The sequence below is a fragment of the Chelmon rostratus genome, chromosome 3, assembly GCF_017976325.1.
Source record: "Chelmon rostratus isolate fCheRos1 chromosome 3, fCheRos1.pri, whole genome shotgun sequence".
NCBI lineage: Eukaryota > Metazoa > Chordata > Actinopteri > Chaetodontiformes > Chaetodontidae > Chelmon > Chelmon rostratus.
In genome coordinates this window covers 3,086,879-3,113,997 of record NC_055660.1, presented here as the reverse complement: position 1 = coordinate 3,113,997, position 27,119 = coordinate 3,086,879, and the positions used below count along the sequence as shown (strand labels likewise).

The 27,119-nt window shown below is 43.3% G+C and overlaps 1 protein-coding gene across 1 annotated transcript; it reads left to right on the top strand.

The window, feature by feature from the left end:
* Positions 1-1,801: 1,801 nt before the first annotated feature.
* tbc1d9 (TBC1 domain family, member 9 (with GRAM domain)) lies at positions 1,802-26,060 on the top strand. Its single transcript, XM_041933487.1, has 21 exons — positions 1,802-2,502; positions 10,003-10,113; positions 11,715-11,833; positions 12,999-13,227; positions 14,053-14,314; positions 15,049-15,256; positions 16,268-16,474; positions 16,564-16,728; positions 16,985-17,135; positions 19,232-19,446; positions 19,541-19,658; positions 19,750-20,035; positions 20,166-20,295; positions 20,552-20,650; positions 20,921-20,989; positions 21,218-21,458; positions 21,653-21,718; positions 22,129-22,215; positions 23,306-23,374; positions 23,862-23,965; positions 24,059-26,060. Exons 1-21 carry the CDS (start codon positions 2,382-2,384, stop codon positions 24,851-24,853), a joined length of 3,852 nt encoding a protein of 1,283 aa, XP_041789421.1. The 5' UTR covers positions 1,802-2,381; the 3' UTR covers positions 24,854-26,060.
* The last annotated feature ends 1,059 nt before the right edge of the window (positions 26,061-27,119 follow it).

The window sequence follows — 27,119 nt, the reverse complement described above, 5'->3', positions numbered from 1 at the left end:
TTCATTACTGCTCATCAGTCCAACGCAAGTCCATAAAATGACCAGAAAAGAAAAACGCAGACACGCCAAGTTCCCCTTCTGTCTTTTAAAGGAAGAACCGAAAACTGCATGCAAGGAATGGGGATGTGATTCAGGAACTAAGAAGTGGAACAGATTGTCCGAAACACAGTGTTGTTGTTAATTGTTTGAGACAGAACGGCGTCAACATTTTTATCTACAAAAATGTGATTCATTTCCATGAATATTTATATAATAATTGACATGAATAGAACCACTTAGATATTCAAAGGTTGTGGTGTGATGACATTAATGTCATGTCAACCACCTACAGTACAACCTGCTCATGTGCAAACCCTCAGAGGAACCCACACTGGCCTTCGTGGAGCTACTGTAAAGGCTCACTTGTTTCTCACCGTGCGTCTGCTGCACCAGCTGGTGGAGGAGTCGGTCCTGCGAGTTCGTGCCGTGTCAACTCGCTGTGGGTTACCTAAGGGGAAAGTTTCAGTCGATCTGAGTCAACCTGCGCAGAAAGTGCTGCTCCCCCTCTTCCTGCATCCTGTTTTTGAAAGGTGCAAAGTGCAGGAAACCCAACAAAAGTCTCTCTTCACAGCTGTGTCATAATCTCATGGTGTTCTTGTGGTATTTAGGAGGTGCAGATACTAACTGAAGTGCGGAGAGACCTACAGTGGCCAACGCACTTTCACTACGTCTTTAGGTCAAATCTTATAGATTGTCTGACAGTATCATACACACAGTTTGTATCCTGTGTTGGTTTGTTTGACACTGTTTGTAAAATATTTAAACCTAAGACTAAATTTACAGCTGCACCATTTGATCACATACGAAGTGTTCACATATCCCATAATTCAGGATATTTGGAGTAGAAGTGAGTGATATGGATATAGTAATGTCATTTTACTCTGCAAATGTAATATGTAATTGTGATATAGTGCATTATTTTAAAATAAAGAAACTGAGAAACTTTATGAATTAAACGATCAAATGGAAACGTCTGTTTTTGTTTAATCCAGTGTCTTAAATACCCGACGAAGCAGGAAACTTCAGTACGCTGATGCCAAAATCATTTAGAGGTCTAATAATAAGTCTAAATATAGCCTAGTATGAACAGTATGGTCATATATCTGACTGTAGAGGTATTGCTCACCTCAACTTTGGAAACTCAAGATCTCCAGCTGATTTTTAAGCACAGTTATGGGGATCTGAACAGTTTGTAATGACTGACTCTTTGTGTTTTTTAATAAAGATGTGCTGATCTGTCACAAGCAAACAGTGCTGCAGGACAGGCTGTCCAGCACAGAAACTGTGGCTGGAATGAGTTGGAGAAACATGTGTCTGACTGAACAGGAGCTTCTTTGGGCCTCCTGAGAGGTTGAAGCAGGTAAATCTGGTCTCGCCGTCACCTCAGAGACTCAGTGGAAGCGAAACACAGGAAATGTTTTGGTTGCATGTCAGCTGCCATGTTCAGAGACTTACAGTAGCCCATAACTCCATGACATGACAGTAACAGTGAGCGCACCTTCATCAATAAGCAAACAGTCCTATCATGATTGACAGCAACAAAGCTGATCATATTTTAGGACACGACACAAAGTCAAGGTCAGTGTCATAACATAAAATGGGTGTAACCTGAGTTTAGTGATGTTTTGAATTCATTCATTATTTCCCTACGTGCCTCCACCTCCTGCCCGCTGACGTCGCGCGGTGGCCAGTCCGTGACGCGCTCGCTGTATTTTGCGTGCGGCAGCGGCGGCGCTACAGCGGAGGAGGAGGAGGAGGAGGACACCAACGAGCTCCTGTCGGGTTTACTGTTGAAGCGTCGTCTTTCTGCTTCTACACACGGTCGGTCATTGCAGCTGAGAGATCATACAGGCGATCTGCTGCTCGTTTTGATCGGCTACAACGCGTATTTCCGCGCAAAAGCACAACGCAAACATCGGCAGCGGCGGGGATCGCACCTGCCCCGGAGCATGCACAACAAAGACTGATCCAGCACCGCTGCGCCGTGCGGCAGCCAGCCGAGCCAGGCTGCCCGACGAAACCTCGGAGAAACCCGCCGCACAGAGGACGCTGCTGCTGCAAGAGGAGGTCCGACTTCCATATTGCAGGCCTATCCGATCCGATCCGTGCCTGGCAGGTTTAATTATAGCAAGACTTGCATGCACGTCTTACTTTGGCCCGGACATCCAATAGGAGGCGACAGTTGGAGGGTCGAGGAGGAGAATATCAGGCCTCCATCTGTGTGTTAATAATTGAATAATCCGAGCTGGACACAATCACACATCGCGGTCGGACCAGTTTCATGGTTGCCATCATCAGCCGTCCTGTGTGTTCAATGTTCCCCTAAAAAAAACAGGAGCACTATGTGGGTCAGTCCCGAAGATGTGTTGCTGGCGGGCGCATTATGGATCACCGAGAGAGCAAATCCATATTTCATCCTCCAGAAACGGAAGGGCCACGGGGATGGAGGCGGGGGACTGGCGGGTGAGTCCTGGTCCGTCATGGATCAATACATTCAGAGATTATTGATGATGAAAAGGTGACAGCTGATTGAGAAAATGTCAGGAGGAGTGTGTGTGTGTGTGTGTGTGTGTGTGTGTGTGTGTGTGTGTGTGTGTGTGTGTGTTCATGCTGGACATCAGGAGCCACATGGACAGATAATGTGATCACATGACCAATCACTTGCCACAGGTGGCCTTTCACCTGAATGTGTCAGGCAGCAAAGAACAGGTACATGTCTGTGTTTCCTCTGCTTCAACTGATTCATTCACAGTCTTGTCAGCCTGGAGATTAAACCTTTGACCAATAAACGCTGACATCAAACAAAACCAGCTCAGGAACAAAGTCCAGCACACATCTACTGTCTGATCATACCCACAAGTCAGGTCGTATTACAGTCCACTCTGCGGTAAGGATGACCGAGGCTACTCCTGCCTGCCAGGCAAATTAGCTTTCAACCATTACAACAGTGCAAACAATAGCAGCTGCTAATGGCTCAACAACAGTGGATCTATCTGACCACCAAGCAGAAACATGGTCTGTTTGCTCGCTCATGCTGAATCATTCCCCTTCTTCCTTCCTTCACTCCAACTCCTCCCTCTTGCTTATTTCATCCAAAATGGGTCAAGCAGCAGCAGCAGCAGGAGGAGGAGGAAGAGGAGGAGGAGGAGGGACAGGTTGACACTTTCACAGCTTGCTGTCTTATTTTCTCTCAGAATTTTGAATTTTGGTTCATTCCTTGACCTGAATCATCCAGCTGGTTGCAGACGATCACCATGAGCAGCACTTCCTCACGTTCGACACATGAGATGCTGTTTAACATTTTGAGGAAATAAGGGAGATGTACATATTTTTGGACGTGAAGACCGTCGTATGTGAAGCTGTCTGGGTCCTGATGTTGACACTTGTATCAGATACACTCGTAGCATCTGGGGTTAGCCTGCCGGACCCCTATAAACCCCCCTTCTTCCCCCGATGTGTATTTTTATACTATCGTAAAATATTACAAGGCCTCATATTTACTGTGTGGTACTTCTCTTAAACTAAAATTAATTTACTTCTTGTAAAATGAGCTGTTTCCTGAAATAACAGTGGTTTAAATGTAGGATTTTGACACAAGAACAGCTTCAAGGCCCTTATCGTGTATGCACGTCTCCATATTCCAAAATAAATTTACAGTTAATTCAATTATGGCAAACCAGTGGCTACACAGAACCTGGGCCTTATGGGGGTCCGTGGCGGACCCAGGGATGTTGCTCCCTTGCCCAGTTGGTAATCAAGTCTCAGGCACAGCAATTAATGTGAAACATGCTGTCTGTGCAGCCAGTTATCACAAATTATAGCAACAGAAGCTGATTATTTCAAGACATCTTGGGCCTTTGCTGGTGATCGTTCAGTTTCTGTTGAGAAATGCTGAGAAATCTCTGCCACTGAGGACTTGTCTGCTCAGGAGTGGCTACTGTTCCTCTAATTTTCTGTCATGATACTGATATATATCATGATATTTCAGTTGTTCCCATCCTCTTTTTGCTTTTGAGTGATATTACGAAGCAATGGCTGCTTGTGACCCCTCATCATAGCTTGCATATTTATGATTAGTGAGCAAAAACAAAAACAAAGATATTTTTCACCTCTATAATTATCCTTTAACCCCTTGTGGAGGCCCTGACCCCCAGGTTGGGACCCACTGATACTGCATATGTCTCGAAAAAGCTCTAATCAGTAAGATAACCAGATGGAAATGTCTATTTTTCCGTTAATCCTGTTAATTAAATGCATTATAAATCATGCCATTCATCAGATTGATACAAAAGTATTTTAAATCCTGTAATACATAAAGTGATGGTGGCCAAATACACACAGAGATGTTAAAGGGATAACATGCAGGGTACAAACATCATATTTACCAAACCGTCAGACTAATGAAGGCTTAAAGTAAACAGGAAGGTGTTTTTTTTTTCAGAATTGACTTGCAACCAAATGTAATATAGTGGTTGCAAATTTAGACGATCATATTTGTGATTTGACCGTCTTTTTTATCAATAATTCACATCGTAATAAGGCAGGCTCCTTCTCTCAGTCTCTGGTGAGTTCTTACTGTGGCAACACAAAGCGTGCTAAGTGGTGCTAGGGGATGATGTCATTGTTATGTAAATGCTGAGCTTGCTGACTTGCACCGTGTGCCAGTTGGCACTCGGCGCCCAGTTACCCTGGCACTGTCCACAAGCACTTCTTCCAGGGAGAGGGGGGGAAAGCATCAGCAGCACCAGGACCAGGAGCGTTGTACAGAGCCAGGCTCAAATCTGCATCCTCGGCCTCACAGGGCTCGAGCTCCAGTGTCGGAGCTGGCAGAGGGCCAGTGAGCTTCGGTGGAAAGAGGCAAAGGGATATACACTCACCGGCCACTTTATTAGGTACACCTGTCATATTGCTTGTTAACACAAATTTTTAATCAGCCAATCACATGGCAGCAACTCAATGCATTTAGGAATGTAGACATGGATAAGACGATCTGCTGCAGTTCAAACCGAGCATCAGAATGGGGAAGAAAGGTGATTTAAGTGACTTTGAACGTGGTATGGTTGTTGCGCCAGACGGGCTGGTCTGAGTATTTCAGAAACTGCTGATCCACTGGGATTTTCACACACAACCATCTCCAGGGTTTACAGAGAATGGTCCGAAAAAGAGAAAATATCTAGTGAGTGGCAGTTCTGTGGGCCAAAATGCCTTGTTGATGCCAGAGGTCAGAGGAGAATGGCCAGACTGGTTCGAGCTGATAGAAAGGCAACAGTAACTCAAATAACCACTTGTTACAACCGAGGTATGCAACACACAACCTTGAGGCAAATGGGCTACAGCAGCAGAAGACCACACCGCGTGCCACTCCTGTCAGCTAAGAACAGGAAACTGAGGCTACAATTCACACAGGCTCACCAAAACTGGACAATAGATGCTTGGAAAAACATTGCCTGGTCTGATGAGTCTCGATTTCTGCTGCGACATTCAGATGGTAGGGTCAGAATTTGGCGTCAACAACATGTAAGCATGGAACCATCCTGCCTTGTATGAATGGTTCAGGCTGGTGGTGGTAGTGTAATGGTGTGGGGGATATTTTCTTGGCCCACTTTGGGCCCCTTAGTACCAATCGAGCATTGTTTCAATGCCACGGCCTGTTTCAGTATTGTTGCTGACCATGTCCATCCCTTTATGACCACACTGTACCCATCTTCTGATGGCTACTTCCAGCAGGATAACGCACCATGTCATAAAGCTTGAATCATCTCAGATTGGTTTCTTGAACATGACAATAAGTTCACTGTACTCAAACGCCCTCCACAGTCACCAGATATCAATCCAATAGAGCACCTTTGGGATGTGGTGGAACGGGAGATTCGCATCATGGATGTGCAGCTGACAAATCTGATGCTTGATGCTATCATGTCAATATGGACCAAACTCTCTAAGGAATGTTTCCAGTACCTTGTTGAATCCATGCCACGAAGGATTAAGGCAGAAAGGGGGTCCAACCTGGTACTAGCAAGGTGTACCTAATAAAGTGGCCGGTGAGTGTATTTCTACATTATGAGACGTCAGTGCAGTAGCTGCATGAGCAGAGATGGACAGTTTTTATGCAGTTTCTTCAAAGAAAAAATGAGAAATAACTAACTCTGGAATTGGTGAAGACTCTGATGTGTCTCTTCAGGGTTTTGAACACATCATGAGTCTTGGTGTCGAGTCAAACAGGATCTTCAAAGAGTCCTGAGTCTCCAAATGTCCTCAACTCCAGTGTATCTGTACAAGCCTTATAAATGATTCATCTCTTAGGAGTCCTTCAAATATAATCTGTTGTAGTTTTCCTTTAAGACTCGAAAGCTTGTCGGATAATGTAGAAGATGAATGAGTTGAATAGTGTTTGTGGTTAAGAATTCTGTGTTCAGAGAATAGTACAGAGGAAAGTTTATGCGTGTTGGTCACAGCAAAGGCAGCAAAGAAGAAAGCTGCAAGATGCATGTAACATGCATGTAAACAAGACAGATTTCAAGCTTTCAAGAAAAGTCATCTTTGCAAGCGTTTAATGAGGAAAGAAATGCATTCAACGCTCTTAGACCAGGATCCACACGAGAAGTTTACTGAGAAATACTGCGTGTGAACATATTGTGAAGAAAACTTCACAGAGCACGTTTTAAAAGACGCATAAAAACACAGTTTGACCCAACAAAGCTGCAGGTAGGTCATCAGCAGAGGACGTACCTGCTCGGTTTCGCGGTTCATGTAATTTGCATGACACGTTAAACCTGATAAGCTTCAACAGTCACTTATCTGATAATAGAGGTTGCATGTACAGTATGTTGCAGGACAGTGCAGAGGCACAGCTGGGGGGACGCAAAGGAAGCGTCTCAGTGCCGTTTGATGTCTGCATGTGGACATATTGTCAGTATCTTCAGAGAGGCCTGCTCTAACCGGCAAATAAACTCAGAATCACGTCAGTTGTTGCGCAACTTGACACGATGGTGCTCAGCATCGCGTAAAATTACACAACAATTTGAGTCAGAGTACAACACCATGTTTCACAATCCAGCTAATTATTGTACGAGTGTATGTGTGTCTTGTCAGACAGATGCTGACCTTCTCCTTTGTAGGCCACCTAGTTATCTTCAGCTGTATGTAGGTGGATGTTGAGAAATAGTGGAGAAGATGTGATTGCATATGTGGAGGCAATGAAACTTGGACATGATGATGGTGACGATGCTGCAGGCTCGTCTCGGGTTTCTGTTATCTGAAACAGTATTGATTTGAAGTCTGAAGTCCTTTGTGTGCCCAACAACCACCCCCCCGCCCCCAGGCTTTGTTGTTTTTGGCAGACCGAGGATGTAAATAAAAAAAACGAGTAGTGATCCCCATATGTTGTTGATGTGGTTTAGTTTTGTCGCTGAGGGGAAAAACAGTGATCAGTTTCAGAGAAGGTGATTTGTTTTGCTCCGACAACAACAAGGAGCTCCGATTGTGTCCCTGTTTCTGAGAAGAGAGGCACAAAGCGTCACATGATTTTACAGCATGTTCTGTTCACAGCGAGCCTGTTTTTCTACCCCCCAGAAATAACAAATGGAACATGTGCCATTACGGCTGTGTCTCGTCTTTGTTTTGTGGGTCGCGCACCCGCTCGCTCGGCGTGTGGAAGGAAATTTTGTCTGTAAAGTCAGAGGTGCGAGCTGGAACAAGCCGTCACGTGGACTCTGGTTTGATGACTAATGTTGCAGAGGTGTGTGATGTTCGGGGTTCCCGGTTGTACACAAACAACAAGCAAACAGCCTCCTTTCTGTCTGTTTTGTGTTTTCACTTAGAGCAGTGTCGTCGGAGGAGGGAGAGGGTGGATGCTAAGTGGTCTTACACCATCATGTGCATAACCCCTCCATTTCCTGCATTTAAACCTCACACATCGTTACATGCAGTGCAACTAAAGTCCAAAAATTAACCCCATTAACACATTAACAGCCAGGTCAGCACGTGAGCAGCTGCTCAACTTTCTGGTTCTCACTGTTTTCAACCTTGTGATTTCCTTGCATCAAAGAGGAAGTTGTTCTCACAAAGGGACTAAACCAAAGTGTCAGGCTGCATTATCTCGTTAGTTTCGGTGTGATTAAGACTCCTCTCAAGCCGGTCGTCTCTTTTTATTGACCACTTCGGCCCTGCGGAGAGGGTTAAGTGGTTACACACACAAGTGAGTGTCCTCATGTGTGTATGTGTGCAGGGTGGGTCTCATGACAGAGCTCCCACACACGGCAGGGATCAATAACATCTGACATGGCAATCACCATCTAACTGTGTGACATCGTGGCTTATCAGCTATTTATCGAGGCCTAAGTTGCTTCATTGTTGCTTTTTTCTGAGCGGGACTAATGAGGACTGGAAAGAGGACAGTTAGAGTGAAGAACTGCAGTCCGAGGCCTTTAAATGAGGCAAGGTCAGGGAGTCTAAACCACACAGATCCACTTACTTCTGTGTTTCCTCAGGACATGTTTTTCTTTTGAAAATAAGATTCAGCCTCCCTCACTTGTCTCCTCTCTCTCTCTCTCTCTCTCCCTTCCCTCCCCCTCATCCTCTCTCTGTGTGACTCATATTGTGTTTGCCCTGGTGAGCTGCTGAACAAAAATAACCCGTCTCTCATGGCAGTTCAATGTATATCTACTCTGAACCAGAGAACGTTCAGCCGCCAGCAGCTCGGCAGTTTTTAGAGAATGGTATTGAAATTGTAATGTCGCTAACAGCAGGTTTCTAAATTGGAAGTGATTGTGGCACCACTGTCGAATTATGAACTCTTTACAAAAGGTTTCTTAAGTTGTAGCTGCTCTTAGATCAGCTTTTCGGGTTTCCAGACTGTGAGTCACATCATAAATAAAGAGTCAAAGGTTTCTCATCTCATAATGAGACAACAGCAGAAGGAAGTAAGTCATCTGCAAATATAAATGTTTGTAATAACGGGTTCTTACAATAGTACCTTAAATCTGCAATACAACCCTGATTCCAACAAAGCTGGGATGTAAAACAGAAATAAAACAGGATTAGCAAATGATCACATTGTTTCTGACATGAACAACAACATATTTACTTGTTGAAGGTGATAGTATCATGACTGGGTATGAATCATCCTGGAAAGGCTCAGCGGTTCACAGCGAGGATGGAGCGAGGTTCAACACTTTGTGATCACATGATCGGATACCTGGGTTTAGGAAGACTTCGTCAAAGTGTTGTCAGCAAAAAGTTTGTTTGTAGTTGATTTTATTTACGTTTTACTCGGAGTCCAGACGGTTCTGGAGTCGATGTTGTAACTGATAAGACGTTGTTTGCAGCCGGTGTTTCTCTCCTTGTGTGAGGATCAACAACACGCTCAAAAATCATGTGTATTCAGTAAGCAAGCTGTCAGGTGTGATTATAATTCATGTTCTCACTTTTCCAGTGTGGAAACGCTAAAACCATCTTAGCGTTATCGTGTATGGATTTGGGACACACCTCATGGTTTCCTTGAAATTAGTCTTCTTCTTTCCTGCCTTTGCTCTCTGTGTTGGTGGTTTTCTGCCTTTCAAGTATCAGCTGCCTTCAAAAACACAATCACATTTAGTTATCGTGTCCACAAAGACAACACAGTCATACTAGTCTAACCCAGACTCATGGTTTGTATATCATACATGCAGATCACTGGTCTGACAAGTCAGACAAGGGACCAGTTGCATTTAATGTCAAGCCACAGGATGTTTTTCACGCACTCAAATCTTGAACCACAAGACCTCAGGGGTTTCCCTTTTACTGAAGCACAACAAATTGCTCTGAAAGGATCAGTGCGTTCATGTGTGAGTCATCTCACAAGCTCATTTGTGTTACATGTTTCACAGTGGAACAAATATATAGATTAACCTGCATCAGTGTGGGGGGGGGGTTTGTGATTTTTTAGATTTTGTGAAATCTCAACTGTGTTCTGGGCTCTTGCAGGTTTGCTGGTTGGGACCCTGGATGTTGTCCTGGACTCCAGTGCTCGGGTGGCCCCATATAGGATCCTGTACCAGACTCCAGACTCTTTAGTTTACTGGACCATTGCTCATGGTATGTGCACTTTAACACCGTGGAAACCAGAATTCAGTTTGTAGCTTCCACACCACTTCAGGTGCTTTTATCTGCACTTTTTGGTAATTTGGGTATGGGCTAATTCCAGGATAGACCCCTGTGCATTTTTATCCCCCTGCACGTCCCTCCCCCAACCACCACACAACACATGATGCCGTTTAGCCCCTGAATGCCGAGCATTGCATCATGCCCCGGTGGTTTGAAAGGGCAGGATTACACGAACGTGTGCAGGAATCGATACTCAAAGAACCGAGTGGATGTTAACGTTTTTCGGATAATCGCTTGATGGGGATTTCATGTCATCTGCCGTTCACAGCAATGTAATCTGCATATTCTGTATATGCAAAGTGCTTCGTGGACAGTCTGTGGCAGTAAATCATGCAAATTAGCAACCGCACTCCAGAACGATGAGAAGCAGCACTTTTCATCTTTACTGTCAGTGAATGTGAAATTATCCTCATAAAATGTCAGGAAAAGCTTTGACACGTCCGACACCAAAAAGAGAAGTAAAAGGCTTTGAGCACGAGCCCAGAGCAGCAAATTGTCACATTTGGGAAGTTTGAACCAATGAATTTTGTGCCATTTCATCTTAAAAATGACTTGAACCATCAGTTGTTTGACATTTATGTGAAAAATAACTAAGGAGTTCTGCAGCAGCTCAGTTTCTTCCTTTGTTTGGCTTTGTATTGCCTCGGAGTCTCTGTGCTACTGTGTTGACCCCTGTTCATTTATACCTGGACATGCACAGCAGTGTAGCACTGTTGTATTTGCATATATGTGGAATAAAATGGCTCCCCATAAATTTCAGGAATCATAGAAATGAATCAGGATGTGGCTTGATGACATTATTCTCCTAGGATCATACAGCTGTAATTAGCTGTAGTTTCATATTCACTGAAGATGGGACATTATTGAGACACTGGCGGAGATGAACTTGTCATGCAAGCATGTATTTAATTCAGCAGCTCCCTTCAAATGAAATTAGTTCTATTTGTGTTCCCTTTCTGAAATGGAGGCCTACACAAGACTCGCCTGGCTTCGAAATGGCAATAGATCCTCACTTCCCCTCTCTCTCTCCACCCCTCCCAGTCCTTAAATCCTCAGCCCAGAGATAGCAGGAGAGTGGAGCAGTCTGGCACATGAGGCTAATTCAGTGAGTGTGCACTCACTGAAGGGCTGCTTGCAGCAGTGTTGAGGGATAATGGTGCACCCTGGCCGCCATTACAGCAATCAATTTCTCCTACGGCCCAAAAAAAAAAATCAGTTTCAACCTCACTGGTCACTGATTACAGCCACCTAATGCTCAATTTACTGTTGCTGTTTAAACAGAAAATAGCTGATACTCGTTTCATTTTATTCTGTTCATCACATTTGACTCACACTGATGCTTTTTCCATCATCAGCCTGTCGTCCACTTCAACACCTCAAAATCTCTCATTTCACTTCAGATTTCTTCCATTAATTCACGTGTGGCCCAGCACTAGCTCGTGACTACAATGGCAGTTATTTCTTACACGCTTCACCGTCGTGCTCCTCCTGTGAGCCCAGTGCACTGACCCTCCCTCCTCACTCCTCTGCAGGAACCTCCCGGAAAGAGATCACTGAGCACTGGGAGTGGCTGGAACATAACCTGCTGCAGACTCTCTCCATCTTTGAGAATGAGAATGACATCACCACTTTTGTCAAAGGAAAGGTCCAGGTAACTCACCAAAAATGAAGTTTGATGTTTGGACTTCAGGTACAGAGATGTCCTGTGTGAAATACTGAGGCGATTATTCAGGCGCTTTTGTGTAACCTTCATTTATTTGTCGCAGATATGTAGAAGCAGAGTGTAGAGAGTGCACACTACACCGTTGTGCATCACTCCCCAATAAATTTAATTTAACAGGAACTTTCTGGTCTTTGATTCACCAGCTGTTGTCAAGTAATCACCACAAATCAGAGCAGCTAGAATATTCTTCTAGACGTGAACAAATCCACCGCTCAGGTGGTTGTGATCTGCATAATTAAGAGTTAAATTATGTCTAGAATGGGCCAATAAGAGCAGTGCTGATAATACCTAAAGGAAAAAGGTATGACAATAATTAAAATGGATGAAAATTGCAAGAACATGTTTGAAGCTACTAAATCACAAAAAACACAATAAATGAATTGCATAAATAAATACAAAATTAAGATAGTAACTTACATTACACTTAGACATTAAAACTTGAACTTATTAGACAGAATGGCTCTTTATTAGATATCATTCTAATGCTCATTATGTAATAATAAATAACAGAATACTAAAAATGTATATTTGACATGGTTATTATTAAGTTATTTTTTATGGAATTTTTTGAGAGAGGAGAGAATAAAAGAAAGAGAGCGAAAAATACACTGTGGCATTGTACTTATTAATGGGAATATATGAAAATAGAACAGAAACGGTTGCCAGATCTCGTCAAGCTTTGTGGTTTGAGCAGCAGGCTTTAACTGTCTGAGTTTAAGATGTGAGGAATCTTCTTCCAGCCAGCGTTTATGAGATGGTGCTGCAGTCTTTTTCACTTTAAAGAGAATCAGCTGTCAGGTATGCAGTGCAGAGAAGTGCATTTAAACAACTCCCGTATAAAACTTATGCAGGACACTGCGATCAATTCTCATCCACTCCTGAAAAAAGTTCTGCTCATTTACTGCTGACAAGACGGAATGAAGAGAGATAAGAGCTCGAAAACGTAACGGCCCGTGCTCGATGCACATAACAACGTGAAATTTGGGTTTTAAACATCAATCACATTGACTGCTGCTGCTCTCCGCTTTACAATCCCAATTATTCATGTCCCAGCTCATTGCCTCGTTCCGTCTCTCTCTCCATCTTGCCTCAGGGGATCATCGCAGAGTACAACAAGAACCACGATGTCAAAGAGGACGACGACACAGACAAGTTCAAGGAGGCCAGCGCCAAGTTTCGGAAGCTGTTCGGGATGCCGGAGGAGGAGAAGCTGGTCAACTATTACTCCTGCAGCTACTGGAAGGGAAAGGTGCCCCGACAGGGATGGCTCTACCTCAGCATCAACCACCTCTGCTTCTACTCCTACTTACTGGGAAAAGAAGGTTGGATATAGATTCTGTCGTATTCTCAACACATGCAGTCAGTTACGACTTGTGTGACTGTTACCCAGTCTTTATATATTACCTGTACTGATATACCTTTACTTTTAGCTGATGTCTTCAATTTTATTTAATTTAGTTAATTTTATTATCACATCTTAGTCTTGCTCTCTTTAACACTTTTATTGATCCCAAACTGGGAAATTCTTCTCTGCATTTCACCCATCACTGTTTTGAAACACACACATGATCTTCCGATCACATGCAAGGTGCAGTGAAACACACAGGAGCAGTCGGCTGCCGCATCAGGAGCATATAGGGGGGTTAAGTGCCTTGCTCAAGGGCACATCAGCCGGCTAATGCCAGTCCGGTGGGGGAATCGAACCGGCGACCGTCCGATCACAAGCCGCTCCTCCAACCTCTAGGCTGCCCCCCAGTCCAGTCGTCCTTTGTTCGCTTGCATCCCTGCGATGTTTTTTTTTACAAAACAACCAAAAGCATTTTAAAGAGCGATCCATCCTGTGCCAGTTTACCCTGGAATCTGCTTCTGTTTCAGATGATTTCATTATCTGTTTAGCAAACCTGCCAATAAGGTAACATTAAAGGACAAACCCGGATGCAATGAAAATGATAAACCAAGATTTTTTACAAAGCTGTAAAGCTTGTGAGACCACAAACCCAACGTTCAGACTGTGCATGATCTAGTATCCTTGCACGCTTCTCAAGGTGAAAGCTGACAAAGTCTTAAATCCTTTCCTGAGGGCTGCTTTAGTCCATTGCTTTGTCTTGTCTTGTCAGTACATCCTCATGTCTTTTTGCAATTTTTAGCCAAACTGGTGGTGCGTTGGGCAGATATCACCCAGCTGGAGAAGAGCGCCACCCTCCTGCTGCCCGACGTGATCAAGGTGAGCACCCGCGTCAACGAGTACGTCTTCTCCGTCTTCCTCAACATCAACGAGACCTTTAAGCTGGCGGAGCAGCTCGCCAACATCGCCATGCGTCAGCTCCTGGACAACAAAGGCTTCGAGCAGGACCGCTCGCTGCCCAAGCTCAAGAAGAAGTCACCCAAGAAGGTGTCGGCACTCAAGAGGTAAGAAAGGAGCTGATGCGGAGCCGGAACGCTCATGAATAATAAATGCTGTTCAAGCATGTGCGGTAGATTGAACATTAAGGTGTTATGGTTGGTAGAGTAGTTGGTTATCCTGACACTTAGTGACCGAGGATAACACACTTCTGAGGAAATAGAAGGGTGTTGTCTCCTCTGCAAACCCTTAAGAATGGCCTCAAGATCCCAATTTTGTTTGCTCAACACATTTTATGTAAGCAGGATCTGGTTTCGCTGCAGTGCATCATTAAACCAGTCCGTCTGGGGTTGTGTGATCTTTGCTCTTGCATAAGTCTTCACTGTATCAGCACAGATACTTTAGTGTGTGTGTAGATTCAGCCATTCATACAAAGTGTGTAACATTAGGATCTAGAAGGGCACTCAGAGAGCGCAGACCTCTGCCATAGCCAGAACTCTTCAATGATGCAGATCTGCAGTGAAAAAGTTCACGGTCAACATCAGTGCTTGTTCTCGTGAAGGGTTTTTCTGTAATTCTGCTGACAGACAGACAAGCAAAGTGGACTGAAAAACCTCCTTGGTGGAGGTAATGAAACACTACACTGGACTGTATTTGTAAATTAAATAGGTTTTAATAAACAGGTTAATTTGCATGGAAGGAAGAATTGTTAGGCCATATAAGCAGTATAATTAGATTAATGCATCGATGACTGTGATTGTTTCAGCCTGAGATCATCATCTAATACGTCTTCACCCTTTAGGGATTTGGATGCGAGAGCTAAGAGTGAGCGTTACCGGGCTCTCTTCCGTCTGCCCAAAGATGAGAAACTGGACGGACACACAGACTGCACTCTGTGGACCCCCTTTAACAAGATGCACATCCTGGGACAGATGTTTGTTTCCACCAACTACATCTGCTTCACCAGCAAGGAAGAGACGCTGTGCAGCCTCATCATCCCGCTACGAGAGGTGAGTGTTTCTGTCTGAATGTGTCTGCTTATGAGCAGCTTGCACGGGGTTAGATTTTGCAAATAAGAAGTACAATAACTGGAAGAAATAAAGTTGTGTTTTTCAGCACCTCACTCAAAACATTAGTCATCAGTCAAATAAAGCACGAAGATGTGTTGAATAATGTTGTCTGGGCTGTCACTGCCCATCTGCCGTTTTGTTTACAGACAGCTCTGGATCTGGTTTCACCAGCTACTCGTGAATCCAAAGTTTGTTAAAGTAAATACCAGCTACTTTCCATCTGCTCCTTTTCTAAATCGTGTTAAACCGTTAAAAAAGGGGAAGTCTATAGTAATTTGGAAATCAGTTGCTAAGAGACATCTGCAGTGCCATCCAATCAAAGCAATCAGATATGTAAACAGAAAGTTGGTGAAGCCTCACAGCGTAACATAACTTTCAGAAATACGTTTTAAGTGGCTAAACAATTCTTTTTTTTAACTTCAATGTAAATATAGGTATGACTTTTATTTATGTGCATACATGGAGACATAAATGTGAGTTAGTTGTTCAAGCAGTTTACAGTAAGTAGGACATTTCCTCAGATTAAGCTAGCTAAGATTGCTAACATTATTAGCATAAGGTTTTGTAATTTGAGGTATATTATGTGAATTTTGTGAAATAATTTAACATCTTTCCATAAGAGTCCATATTAGTTAGTTACCTTCTTTACTTTTTAGTCTAAACGAGTCATATATGAGCAAGCTAACATTAGCTTTGTCAGTTAGCTCAGTTAGCTTAGGTTAGTAAACACTTAACATACTTTATCAACAGGCTACGTTTGAATTTAATCTGTATTTACTCTTCATTAGCTCTGTATTTCATTTTATATGAAAATGCTTAGCATGGAATTTAAAGCTGGTTAGTTTGGTCTTAAATGAGAGTTTATTTCTGTCACATTTGGTTGTCATGCATGTGGCTGCTTGTCATTGATTGCTTTGTTTGCGTTAATTGAGATTGTGAATGTTCCTGCAGGTGACCATCGTGGAGAAGGCAGACAGCTCCAACGTGCTGCCGAGCCCGCTCTCCATCAGTACCAAGAATCGAATGACTTTCCTGTTTGCTAACCTGAAGGACCGAGACTTCCTGGTCCAGAGGATTTCTGACTTCCTGCAGCAGACCACCTCCAAGATCTACCTAGAGAGGGAACTTACCGGCAGCCTGAACAGCTCAGACGACGAGGTGAAACACTCGTACTAATCTTAAACAGTAGTGGTGGCGGTGTCCATTTAAAAGCTCCAAAGCTTGAATGTAATGTGTGTCCCCGCCAGGTTTACTCCCAGCATGGATCTCTGCTCTCCAGCAGCCCACAGCACAGTCTGGGCTCCGAGAACGAGCGTACGTTTAACCTGAACGACAGCAGCGTGCCCACAGCCACGCAAGCCCTCATGACCATGTACCGCCAGCGCTCACCTGAGGAGTTCAATCCCAAGCTGGTACGTTTACAGAGTACAATTAAAACATTTGATTTGTCTTCTGTTTGAGGCTGTTTGTGGTCTTGGATTTGAAGTTATCATATTAAACATTTTTTTGCTTTGCCATAATTGACATTTTCACACCATTAAGCTGCACTGAGGATTGTTTCTAACTGCTACCTGTCAAGATTACTTTTCCCGCCTCATAGAATATTACAGTGCTGCAAACTGCTGGTGTGGCTTGCATGTCATGAGATTGTTTTCCCTTGTTACTCAGGCGAAGGAGTTCCTGAAGGAGCAGGCGTGGAAGAACCACTTTGCAGAGTTTGGACAGGGGGTGTGTATGTACCGGACCGAGAAGACGAAGGAGCTGGTCCTCAAGGGGATTCCTGAGAGCATGAGAGGAGAGCTCTGGCTGCTCTTCTCCGGTGAGGAAACAGTCTGAGCAGACAGTCCTGCAGATGATTCAGTCATGCACCTACTGGGACCACACCCTGCATACTGCGTGCTCACACTTGATCATAACACAGCATAATACATATTTTATACAGCTGTCATTTATCCACAGAAAACCCTACCGACAAACATGGAATGCAAAAACGAGATGAACATTTTAGTAGCCAGTGTGAGACATGAATACTCAGAAATAACTTACGTTCCTGAAGTTTCTCTCAAACTGTTGTAAATATATAATTTATGTACATTTGTTTCCTCTGGCAAAAGCCTTTCCTGTGTTGCTGCCTGTATAAAGACATGGTAGAGATTAATTTCCCACTTTGTTAATGGTGTTCATAACGACTATTCAAGACTTCAAGAGAGAAATTGTTTTTCAAACACTCAAGTCTAGTTGGTGCCTTAGGCAACATCAGAAAATGTGCCCCCCCCCCTGCACCACAACTGAAATAAGCAAAGCATTTATTTCAAATGATAAATGCTTTTTCACATTTCAGCCCCTGAACTGAAAAGTGGTTGTTTTCTTCTCAGACTTTATCTTTTGAAGGTTTTTTAGATACTCAAAAGAGGGGGAATGTGCAGTGTTTCCCAAGAAAAATCAGAGAGAAAACTCAAGACAGAAAAAAAAAAGCAGAAACATTTTTTTTTTGTTTTTTTTTTATCCCTTTAAGCATTTGGGGGATTTATCGGATGTTTTCAGGGACTCCCTTGGCGGGGTTAGGGGAACCACTGAGTTCAGATCCGAAAGGAGAGTCCAAGAAAACTACTTTTTCTTCAAAGCAAAATTTTAAAGTTAGCCACCAGACGTTAGCTTAATGTCAAATCTCCACCACGAAGCCACTATGCAGCAGACCTGTAGCTTGTGACTGTCATTCTTTGATGTATTCAGGTGTGCAACCAGCTCCAGACTTTCCTGTTTACAGGCACAGTCATGTGTTACACACCAACAGCAGCTTGTACTCATCCTCACCTGAGCAGAGCTGCGTTACAAACAGCTCCTCCCTCTCTCCCTAGTGACCCACTTATGGCTCCCTCAGCTGTTGACATAGCTGCATTGTGTTCACCTTCGTCACACTTACCTGCACCATTTCCTTTCACTAGTCTACTACAAGCAAAGTATTTACCCTGCTTATTTAAAGCATTTCTAATTGCTGTTTTTAGAATAAAGGGTGTGCAAACCTGTTTGGCGAGCTTGATAAGCACGTTTACTGAGGTATCTGGATAAGTGTGCTGAGTAAAACCTGGAACCATGTCAAACCTGGAACATGGACTAATACAAAGAGGTTTTATCTGGGTGTTACTCTGCAAAGTTTGTCAGATAACCAGCAAACAGGCCTTTAAGGTATGCGAATACCAAATACAACTACCATTTGTACTGCTGCACATTTACTACTGTGTACTTTTCCCTCATTTATTGAGCATTTTCACTTTGCATTTGTTTTTACTATTTCAAAACTCAAACGAACAGTTTCAATGCTCTTTCAGATCAGAAGGTACTTTGTTTAATACAGAGATACCAAAATAAGACAACCGTGATGTGACAGACAGCCCAAAATTTGAAGGGGAATATAGTGTGATGTGCACACTGAGACACATCATGAAACTTGTATATTTCTGAAACTGAAACGCCGACAAAATCAGTGAAAGATTCTGTGTTTAAGATGATGGGTTGTGTAGTTTAACATACTGTAACAAGATAAAGATCTCCATCTACAGTTATGGCAACCTGAAATCTGGATAAACAAAAAACATACAAAAAAACCCCAACAAAATTATACTTTTGAAAAGTTGTTTCCTTTTGATGAGATATCTGAATACGTTAATATGTTAAATTTAATCTCACCAGACCAATCTGTTCTTCATCCATTGATGATTTATGTTTTATTGTTTTGTTACTTAACACTTAAAGGTTCAACATGAAGAAGGAAACGTCTCTGAATGAATTAAACGAAAACTTAAAATGAAAGACAAAACTGACCGTTTATTCTCCCTGATGGTTACTTTTAATTAAATTGTAACATTTTGCTCAGAGAAGCTGGTTCAGACCTTTAAATCTCGTGTTTTTTCACAGGAGCGATTAACGAGATGGCCACCCACCCCGGATACTACGAGGACCTGGTGGAGAAGTCGATGGGCAAATACAACCTGGCGACAGAGGAGATAGAGAGGGACCTGCACCGCTCTCTCCCCGAGCATCCGGCCTTCCAGAATGAGATGGGCATCGCTGCCCTCCGCAGGGTCCTCACAGCCTACGCGTTCAGAAACCCCAACATCGGATACTGTCAGGTACGCTCTCCTGTTTTGACTCTGACACAAACTGACAGAGCGCCTGCAGTCCTTGACAACGCTTGAATTTTGATGCCCTCCCTCGACACCACAGGCTATGAATATTGTGACATCTGTGTTGCTGCTCTACGCCAAAGAAGAGGAGGCGTTTTGGCTGCTTGTGGCGCTCTGTGAGAGGATGCTGCCTGACTACTACAACACGAGGGTTGTAGGTCAGTATGTGCACCTGCTTCTGTGTTTTAGGGTGTTTGATTTGAAGATTTTCTATTTGTAACATCCTCTTTTTTTCCCGCTCTTCCCCAGGAGCCCTTGTCGATCAGGGGGTGTTCGAGGAGCTCGCCCGGGAGTACGTCCCTCAGCTGTACGACTGCATGCAGGACCTCGGGGTCATCTCCACTATCTCGCTGTCCTGGTTCCTCACCCTCTTCCTGTCTGTCATGCCGTTCGAGAGCGCCGTGGTGGTGGTGGACTGCTTCTTCTACGACGGCATCAAGGTCATCTTTCAGCTGGCGCTCTCCGTGCTTCACGCCAACATCCACCAGCTGCTTGGATGCAAGGATGACGGAGAGGCCATGACCGTTCTGGGCAGGTAAGGAGAGGATTCTGGATATCACCGTCAGAACACAAATATCACTTGCCTATATCTCCCTAAAAACTGTTTCACCATTTAGCTCATTATTTTTTAACATGTCTGACAAAGTTGATGTATCTTGTTGTAGATACTTGGACAGTGTGACCAATAAGGACAGCACCCTCCCTCCCATCCCCCACCTGCACTCCTTACTGACAGACAACGGAGAACCACATCCAGAGGTGGACATCTTCAAACTGGTCCGCAGCTCCTACGAGGTATTTCACCTGGATGATAATGTGTTTGTAAACCTGTATTAGTCGTATTAGTCGGTTCTTTAAAGACATGACATTTATGAGTGTGTCAAATGCTTTTTCTTTTCAGCTTATATGATTTGAACTTTATCTTTACATGTATCTCCCTGAGAAGCAGCTGTCTCCTCACTATCATGCCATCGTGTCCAGCCGTCCTTCTACGTGATAACGCCACAGCTGGGCTGACCGATGTTTCTCTCTGTTTCTCCTTTTGCGGCAGAAATTTGGTTCGATCCGTGCAGATGTGATTGAACAGATGCGTTTCAAACAGAGACTGAGGGTCATCCAAACCATTGAAGATACAACTAAACGCAACGTGGTGAGGATCCACTGACTTTCTTATATATATATATATATGTATATATATATAAACTGTATTTGCTACAGTGTTCCTGCTCGACCCTGTTGTACAGATAGCAGAACAGCGATCAGACAACATGCATCTTCAAAAAGTCTCCCAGTCAAATTAGATTTGAGCTTTGAAACTGGGTGAACTACATTGTCGGCATTATTAGATTCTCTGCTCTCTCTCTAAACACTGAACATTATTATCCATCTTCTATTTTTACTTAATGTGATTATGTTTCAGGTCAGAACGATTGTCACAGAGACTGCCTTCAGCATTGACGAACTGGAGGAGCTGTACGTGCTCTTCAAGGTGAGTCACCTTGTTTGTTTTAACCCCAAGCTCCCACTTCCTGTTCTGCCGCCATGCTGAAAGTGAAGCATAGACAGGAAATCAAGCAGTCTTTTGGTCTTTCTGCTCAATTTCACATTCATGACAGAATGCAGCCATGTTAGTGTTTGAAATTGGCTTTTTCAAACTCACACTACAATCACGTTTTATGATATTTTACGGTTTTCACCCGTGTGTTCATCTCTTCAGGCGGAGCACCTGACCAGCTGTTACTGGGGCGGCAGCAGCAACCCCACAGAGCGTCACGACCCCAGCCTGCCCTACCTGGAGCAGTACCGCATCGACATGGAGCAGTTCAAAGGCCTGTTCAACCTGCTGTTCCCCTGGGCCAACGGAGCCCACTCGGACCCCCTGGCTGTGCGTTTCTTCCGTCTCCTTGACCTAAACGGAGATGCCCTCATCAATTTTCGGGAGTTCATCAGTGGCTTGGGTGAGTAGAGTAAGGTGTTGCGTGCCCTTGTAAAAATGATCTCTGGAAGTTCGTAACAAAGCTGTTCAGCCGACAAATTGATGTTTGACGCTGTCGTGATTCTGGGTTAAAGCAACATTATAACCAAGCTGATTCCTCACATCTAGAAGCTGCTCAGGTGTGTCTGATCTCTAAAGCTTGTTGTTGTGTTTTAGGTGTCCTGTATCACGGGGACCTAACTGAGAAGCTGAAGCTCCTCTACAAGATGCACGTCATACCTGGTGAGTGTGCAGCGATGGACTTCTTACAAAGTCGTCTTTATGAAATCACAGAACATATTTGGTGGAGCAGCATTATTAGCTGAGCAGAGAAAAAGTGGCTCGCTGGAAAAGAGGCTTTGAGCTCTTTGTCTCACTTCACCGGACAAATCGCTTTCTCAGGATTACCTTTGTCACGTTTAATTAATGAGCTGAACTGACAGGAGTGAAAAATTGTGTTTTAAATTCAGTCCTTAACGTTGTGGCGAGCCTGTTGTCACATATTTTAACCAGATAGTCTGGTGAATATATACAAAAAAGGTGATCTATGAGAAATAACTTGTTGGTCATAATTTAAATAACAGGAAACATAAAATGAGAAAGAATGGCTTTCACAAGCTAAACTGACAGACTCCGACTTTCTTATCTCCCAGAAATCACCCATGAACAGGAAGAGCCAGACTCTGCCTTTGAGGCCACTCAGTACTTCTTTGAAGACATCACTCCAGAAACCTCCATCGGTAAGGCCCTGAGATCAATCCTGCATCAGTATAACCACGTATATCAACTAAAGCATTGTATGTATTATATGTTTCTGACCTCCTTCTTGCCATGGTGGTGACATAACCACCGTACCCAACCCACAGCACCCCACCCCAACCTTCTAACCTCAATAAAATACACACAAAGATAAATTACATCATAAAAAGAGACATGAGAACAATAAAACATTGTTATATATTCAAACAAGTACCATAATGCAGCTCTTCTTTTTTTATCATTATGTCATTTTTAGAAGTATTAAAGCACAAAACTGCTATTCTTGGGAATACCAGTTATTGTTGACAGGATTACAGGAAAGGCCATCTCAGCATTTGAAGCCAAGTAGATCCCGAGAAGAACAAGAGTTTTCCTCGTGAGCGTAACTATGAGTTAATGAACCTGTTGTGCTTTGACCTGCAGTTCGTAGCAAACTCAGCCCCCTGCAGAGGAAATTCATTGCTTCTCATTCGAAATGGACTGCTTTCATAAACTCGCAGCAAACATTCAGAGTCAGCAGGTGACACACTGACGTTAGCAGGAATATTTCTTCTCTGGCGGTTCAATCTCACACTGCACAGCTACAATATGTTTGAGGGAATTAATGTTTCATTCGTCGTCACTCTCTCCACCCTCTTATTCGTACTTTTCACTGAGCGCTGCCGGATGGTGACTCATTTGCTGTCCTGATGCTTTATGCTGCAGGAATGATGCTATTTGCAACATAAAGGACTTGAGATTGTTATCATATTTGCAAGAGTGAAATCTGCTTCTTGTTAGGGGCATATTGTGTTTTTCAGGGGAACGTGTGGTTACATTAACCTTGAAATCGCATCGCATGCAGCCTGCATTGTGCTCACTGACAGTGATGAAAAAAAATGTGTGCACAAGTTAAATAGTGTGCGTACGGCAGAAGCCTGCAGGAGTATCCTGTGGTGAATATGCAGAAGGGAGAGAAACAGCCTCAAACCACCTTTGCTGATCTGAAAGCTGTTGGTTTATTGAACTTATTTAAACTTTCAAATGAACAAATGTTGATGTTTGCTGTTATTTACCCTCCTCTCTCCTCAGGTCATGACTCAAAGTGCAGAAGTGAGAGGGATGACGGCTTCGTTAGGGTTACGTTTAAGACTGAAAAAGGTAATCAGCATGAACGTATGGATCTAACACAACATACTATGTGCTCTAAAATGAGCAACAAGATGTTTAATCTCATTTAAATTGCACACGTTCAAGTGTGACATTGCCCTTTCGTCTTGATTAGCAGGCAAGACGATTGCTATTGTCTTCACACAAAATTTTATTGGGGCGAAATATTGGTGTGACTTTGGCGGATTGAACACGACTGATCATAAAACCGTCGTCATTGGGAAATAAAAGTGATCTTATAACTCAGGAAGGTCTGTAACCATGATGTATATCCATGATGCTAGCAACAACAAGCTAGATTTAGGAAAAGAGAAGAAGTCAATCCAAGATTTGTGTTTACCAGAAAAAGTCGGAAGAGTTTAGTGTCTGTTCAGTCTTAAAGTGCAGTAGAGAAACAGGCAGACATTAGTTACACCTTAAACCAAAATATCTGTTTGTGACTGAAATACTAAAAACACATTCTTTGTACGACTTACAGTGAAGAAGCTGAACACTCCTGAATATCGCCATTACCTGAAACTCTGGAACCAAGAGACAAAACCTAAGCGGGAAAACACAAAAGACCTTCCCAAGCTGAATCAGGTAAGATTTCACCCCCGTGTCGGTCTTCATATGAAGTATGTGTCAAAAAAAAAAACTCAGTAACAGTAACTGACTTTTGTTTTTTCCCTCCAGAGTCAGTTTATCGAGCTTTGCAAGACCCTGTACAGCATGTTCAGCGAGGATGCTGCAGAACAGGAGCTCTATCACGCCACGGCCACAGTCACCAGTCTGCTGCTGGAAATGGGAGAAGTGGGGAAGCTCTTCTCCTCCTCTGGCAGAAAGGACCACAACATGGAGGGTAAACCAGAGCCGGGCATGTACAGGAGAGACGCCACCGATCCCAAAACCGCCCAGGAGGCCCTGTCTGACGGCGTGTTCCAGCAGGCCTTTGTCCCCGCAGCTCTGGAGATCAAGCCGAGCCCCTGTGAGGACATGCAGGGAGACGACGGGAGCGAGCAGCTGCCACCTATGCAAGACATAAAGCTGGAGGACTCGTCTCCCAAAGACGCAGGCACGTCGTCCGCCATGCTCATCTCAGATGACGAAACCAAAGATGACACCTCAATGTCATCTTACTCGGTGCTCAGCGCAGGCTCCCATGAGCTGGATGAAAAGCTGCAGTGCGAGGACATTGCAGACGACACAGTGCTGGTGCGCAGCGACAGCGGCTCCAACGGGGAAAGAAGTACCCGGCCCCACGGAGGCGGACCCCTCGACAGAGGGCTGCCGCACAGCACCAGCATCGATAAAGACTGGGCCATCACGTTTGAGCAGTTCCTGGCCTCTGTGCTCACCGAGCAGGCCCTGGTGCATTATTTTGAGAAGCCAGTGGAGGTGGCAGCGCGCATTACTAACGCCAAGAATGTGCGCAAAGTCGGGCGCCCACGGCTGTCAACGAGTGACTATGAGATCTCACTATCGGGCTGAAGCCTTTTTAAGGGAGATTTCGCACAAAGACTTTCTGTTTTAAAAGGGAAACATGATTATCAGTCACCGGTGAAAAGACGTCTCAGTGAGTTTTAGAGGACAATGAAGGTAAATGTAAAATGTGTGTGTATGATAGTTGAATGAATGTGACCAAGAACTGCTCTTAGCAATGTATTTTACCAGATGTGAAAGACTTTTATTATTCCAATCGCTAGATTCTCTCCAGCTGAGAGGGAACAGGACATTAATATTCAGGTTTGCTCAGATGAAATCAGTGTGAACATGTAGTAGCTGTACTTTATAAGATATTATGCATAGGTGTTAATATTGTAATCTCTAGCACTTCTTAGGCTACGTAGATGTAAATGTCCACAGATTCAGTACAGTTCTATACTGGGATATTGATCACCTAACATTATATCTGGTCAAACTACTGCTTCCTTACTTTATGATTCCATTTGCTGTTAATCACAAAATCGTTTTAGTTTGTCGTCGAACGACAAATACAAATCAACGCTGTGAAAATTCAACGATGAAGTGAATTTTCATGTATCGTGTGAACTCTTCTTCAGCTAAAGCAACGTGTCACTTTGTTAGAAGCTATTCTCTTTTTCACGCACATATCTGTGACTTCCTCGACATTCACTCCACAAAACCGTGCTCTCGGTAATTACTCCAGTGTGTTTTCTCCAGTTATTAGTATACAGTAACAATGATGGAAACAGAAGAATGACGCAGCCACATCAAAAGAAAACAAGTCAGACCTGATTCTTCAGGAATTCAAAGGAAGGTCCGTGTGCTAAGACATGATGATTACACTAAAAACATGCTGTTGAATGAAGAGCCTGCTCTTTATGTTTACAACAAATTGTGATCCACTAATATGTACTTGCTTGCCATTTGCCAGCTATTGTTGTCTGCACTCCTGACTAAAATGTTTGCCTTTTTAATTTTTTTTATATATGTATTTTAACTTTATTTTTGCTCTGTACATTTTTACTTCAAGTTGTTTTTATGTGATTTTTTTTATTTTAAATATCCAGGTGTTATTACTCTGGATTCTGAAGCATTGTGTATCACTCCATCTAATTAAAATCACAGTATGATTGATTCAATGCTGCACAGTACAACGACTGAGTGCAACTATATGACCCTCATTTAAGCTACCAATCATTCATTGACATGGTGTTTACCCATATTATACTTCCGTTATACTCTTTGAACAATGTACTAAGTACGCTTTGTTCTATTTTTGTCACCATTAAGTATACTTAAGTGTACTCTAGTTGTCCTTGAGTACACTTGAAGTGTAAATAGTGTGATAAATAGGCACAGCTTTTTACAAACTTTAAGTGTCCTGAAGTCCAACAGAAAAAATCAGGATGCATGAGCACTGAACACACACTTGCATTACAATTTTATTATGTCACCAATGTGTTGGAATCAACTGAAATATACTTAAAATGAAGTGGCAGTATTGTTGTTTCTAATACACTAAAGTTGACTATTTTTTGACCACTTCAAATATGATTCCACAGACACAAACATGGCATTATAATTTGTTTTTTAACTAGTCTAAATATACATCTTGAAATATACAATATACATTTTTACAAGACCTAGAACTGGTTCGTTGTAGTAACTCAAACAGAACTTGACTCACGGTGATGGGGGTTGGAGCTGAGCTTTTGACTGTCCTCCGGCCTCTGGGCCACATATGGCCCGCGAGACTGCTTGATCCGCTGCAGAGGCAATTCATAAACACTAAAAACAGATTACTTTTTACACTGATAAAGAAAATAACATAAAATAGAGGACTTGGAAGTTTTTCCGAGTGTTCCTGAACGCAGCACACCTGTCCCGGTTGATATTACGTCATTCATCATGGCGCCTGTCAGCTAAACGGAAGTAGTTGTGGAACGTGGCCGTTTTGTTGGAAGTAAAAGACAAACCTGTTTGTGTACGTTTATTTGTTTTATTTTTTTCGGTGTGTTTAAATTAGTTTATGTGGACGTGGTCGCACTGATGAAGAAGGCTAATCTCGAGCATCAATACAGCTACAAACATGCTAAACTGGATTAGCTGCTACAGATGCGTTTGGATAAAGTTAACACTCTTCGGTGGAGTTCGGGAGCCCAACAAGCAGCTTTCACAAGACCACATTCTGACAGAGACAGGGTTCAGCAGGCCTGTTTTATGGTGAGCGAGCTAATGGCTGAGAAGCTAAAACCTCATTCAGAAGGAGGATTTGTGAAGGAGTGCCTTG

Excerpts from the sequence above, each read along its gene's own strand:
- tbc1d9 (XM_041933487.1), top strand. The coding sequence starts at position 2,382 with ATGTGGGTCAGTCCCGAAGATGTGTTGCTGGCGGGCGCATTATGGATC. Across the intron at positions 10,114-11,714 it reads TTACTGGACCATTGCTCATG|GAACCTCCCGGAAAGAGATC; the intron begins GTATGTGCACTT and ends ACTCCTCTGCAG. Across the intron at positions 13,228-14,052 it reads CTACTTACTGGGAAAAGAAG|CCAAACTGGTGGTGCGTTGG; the intron begins GTTGGATATAGA and ends TGCAATTTTTAG.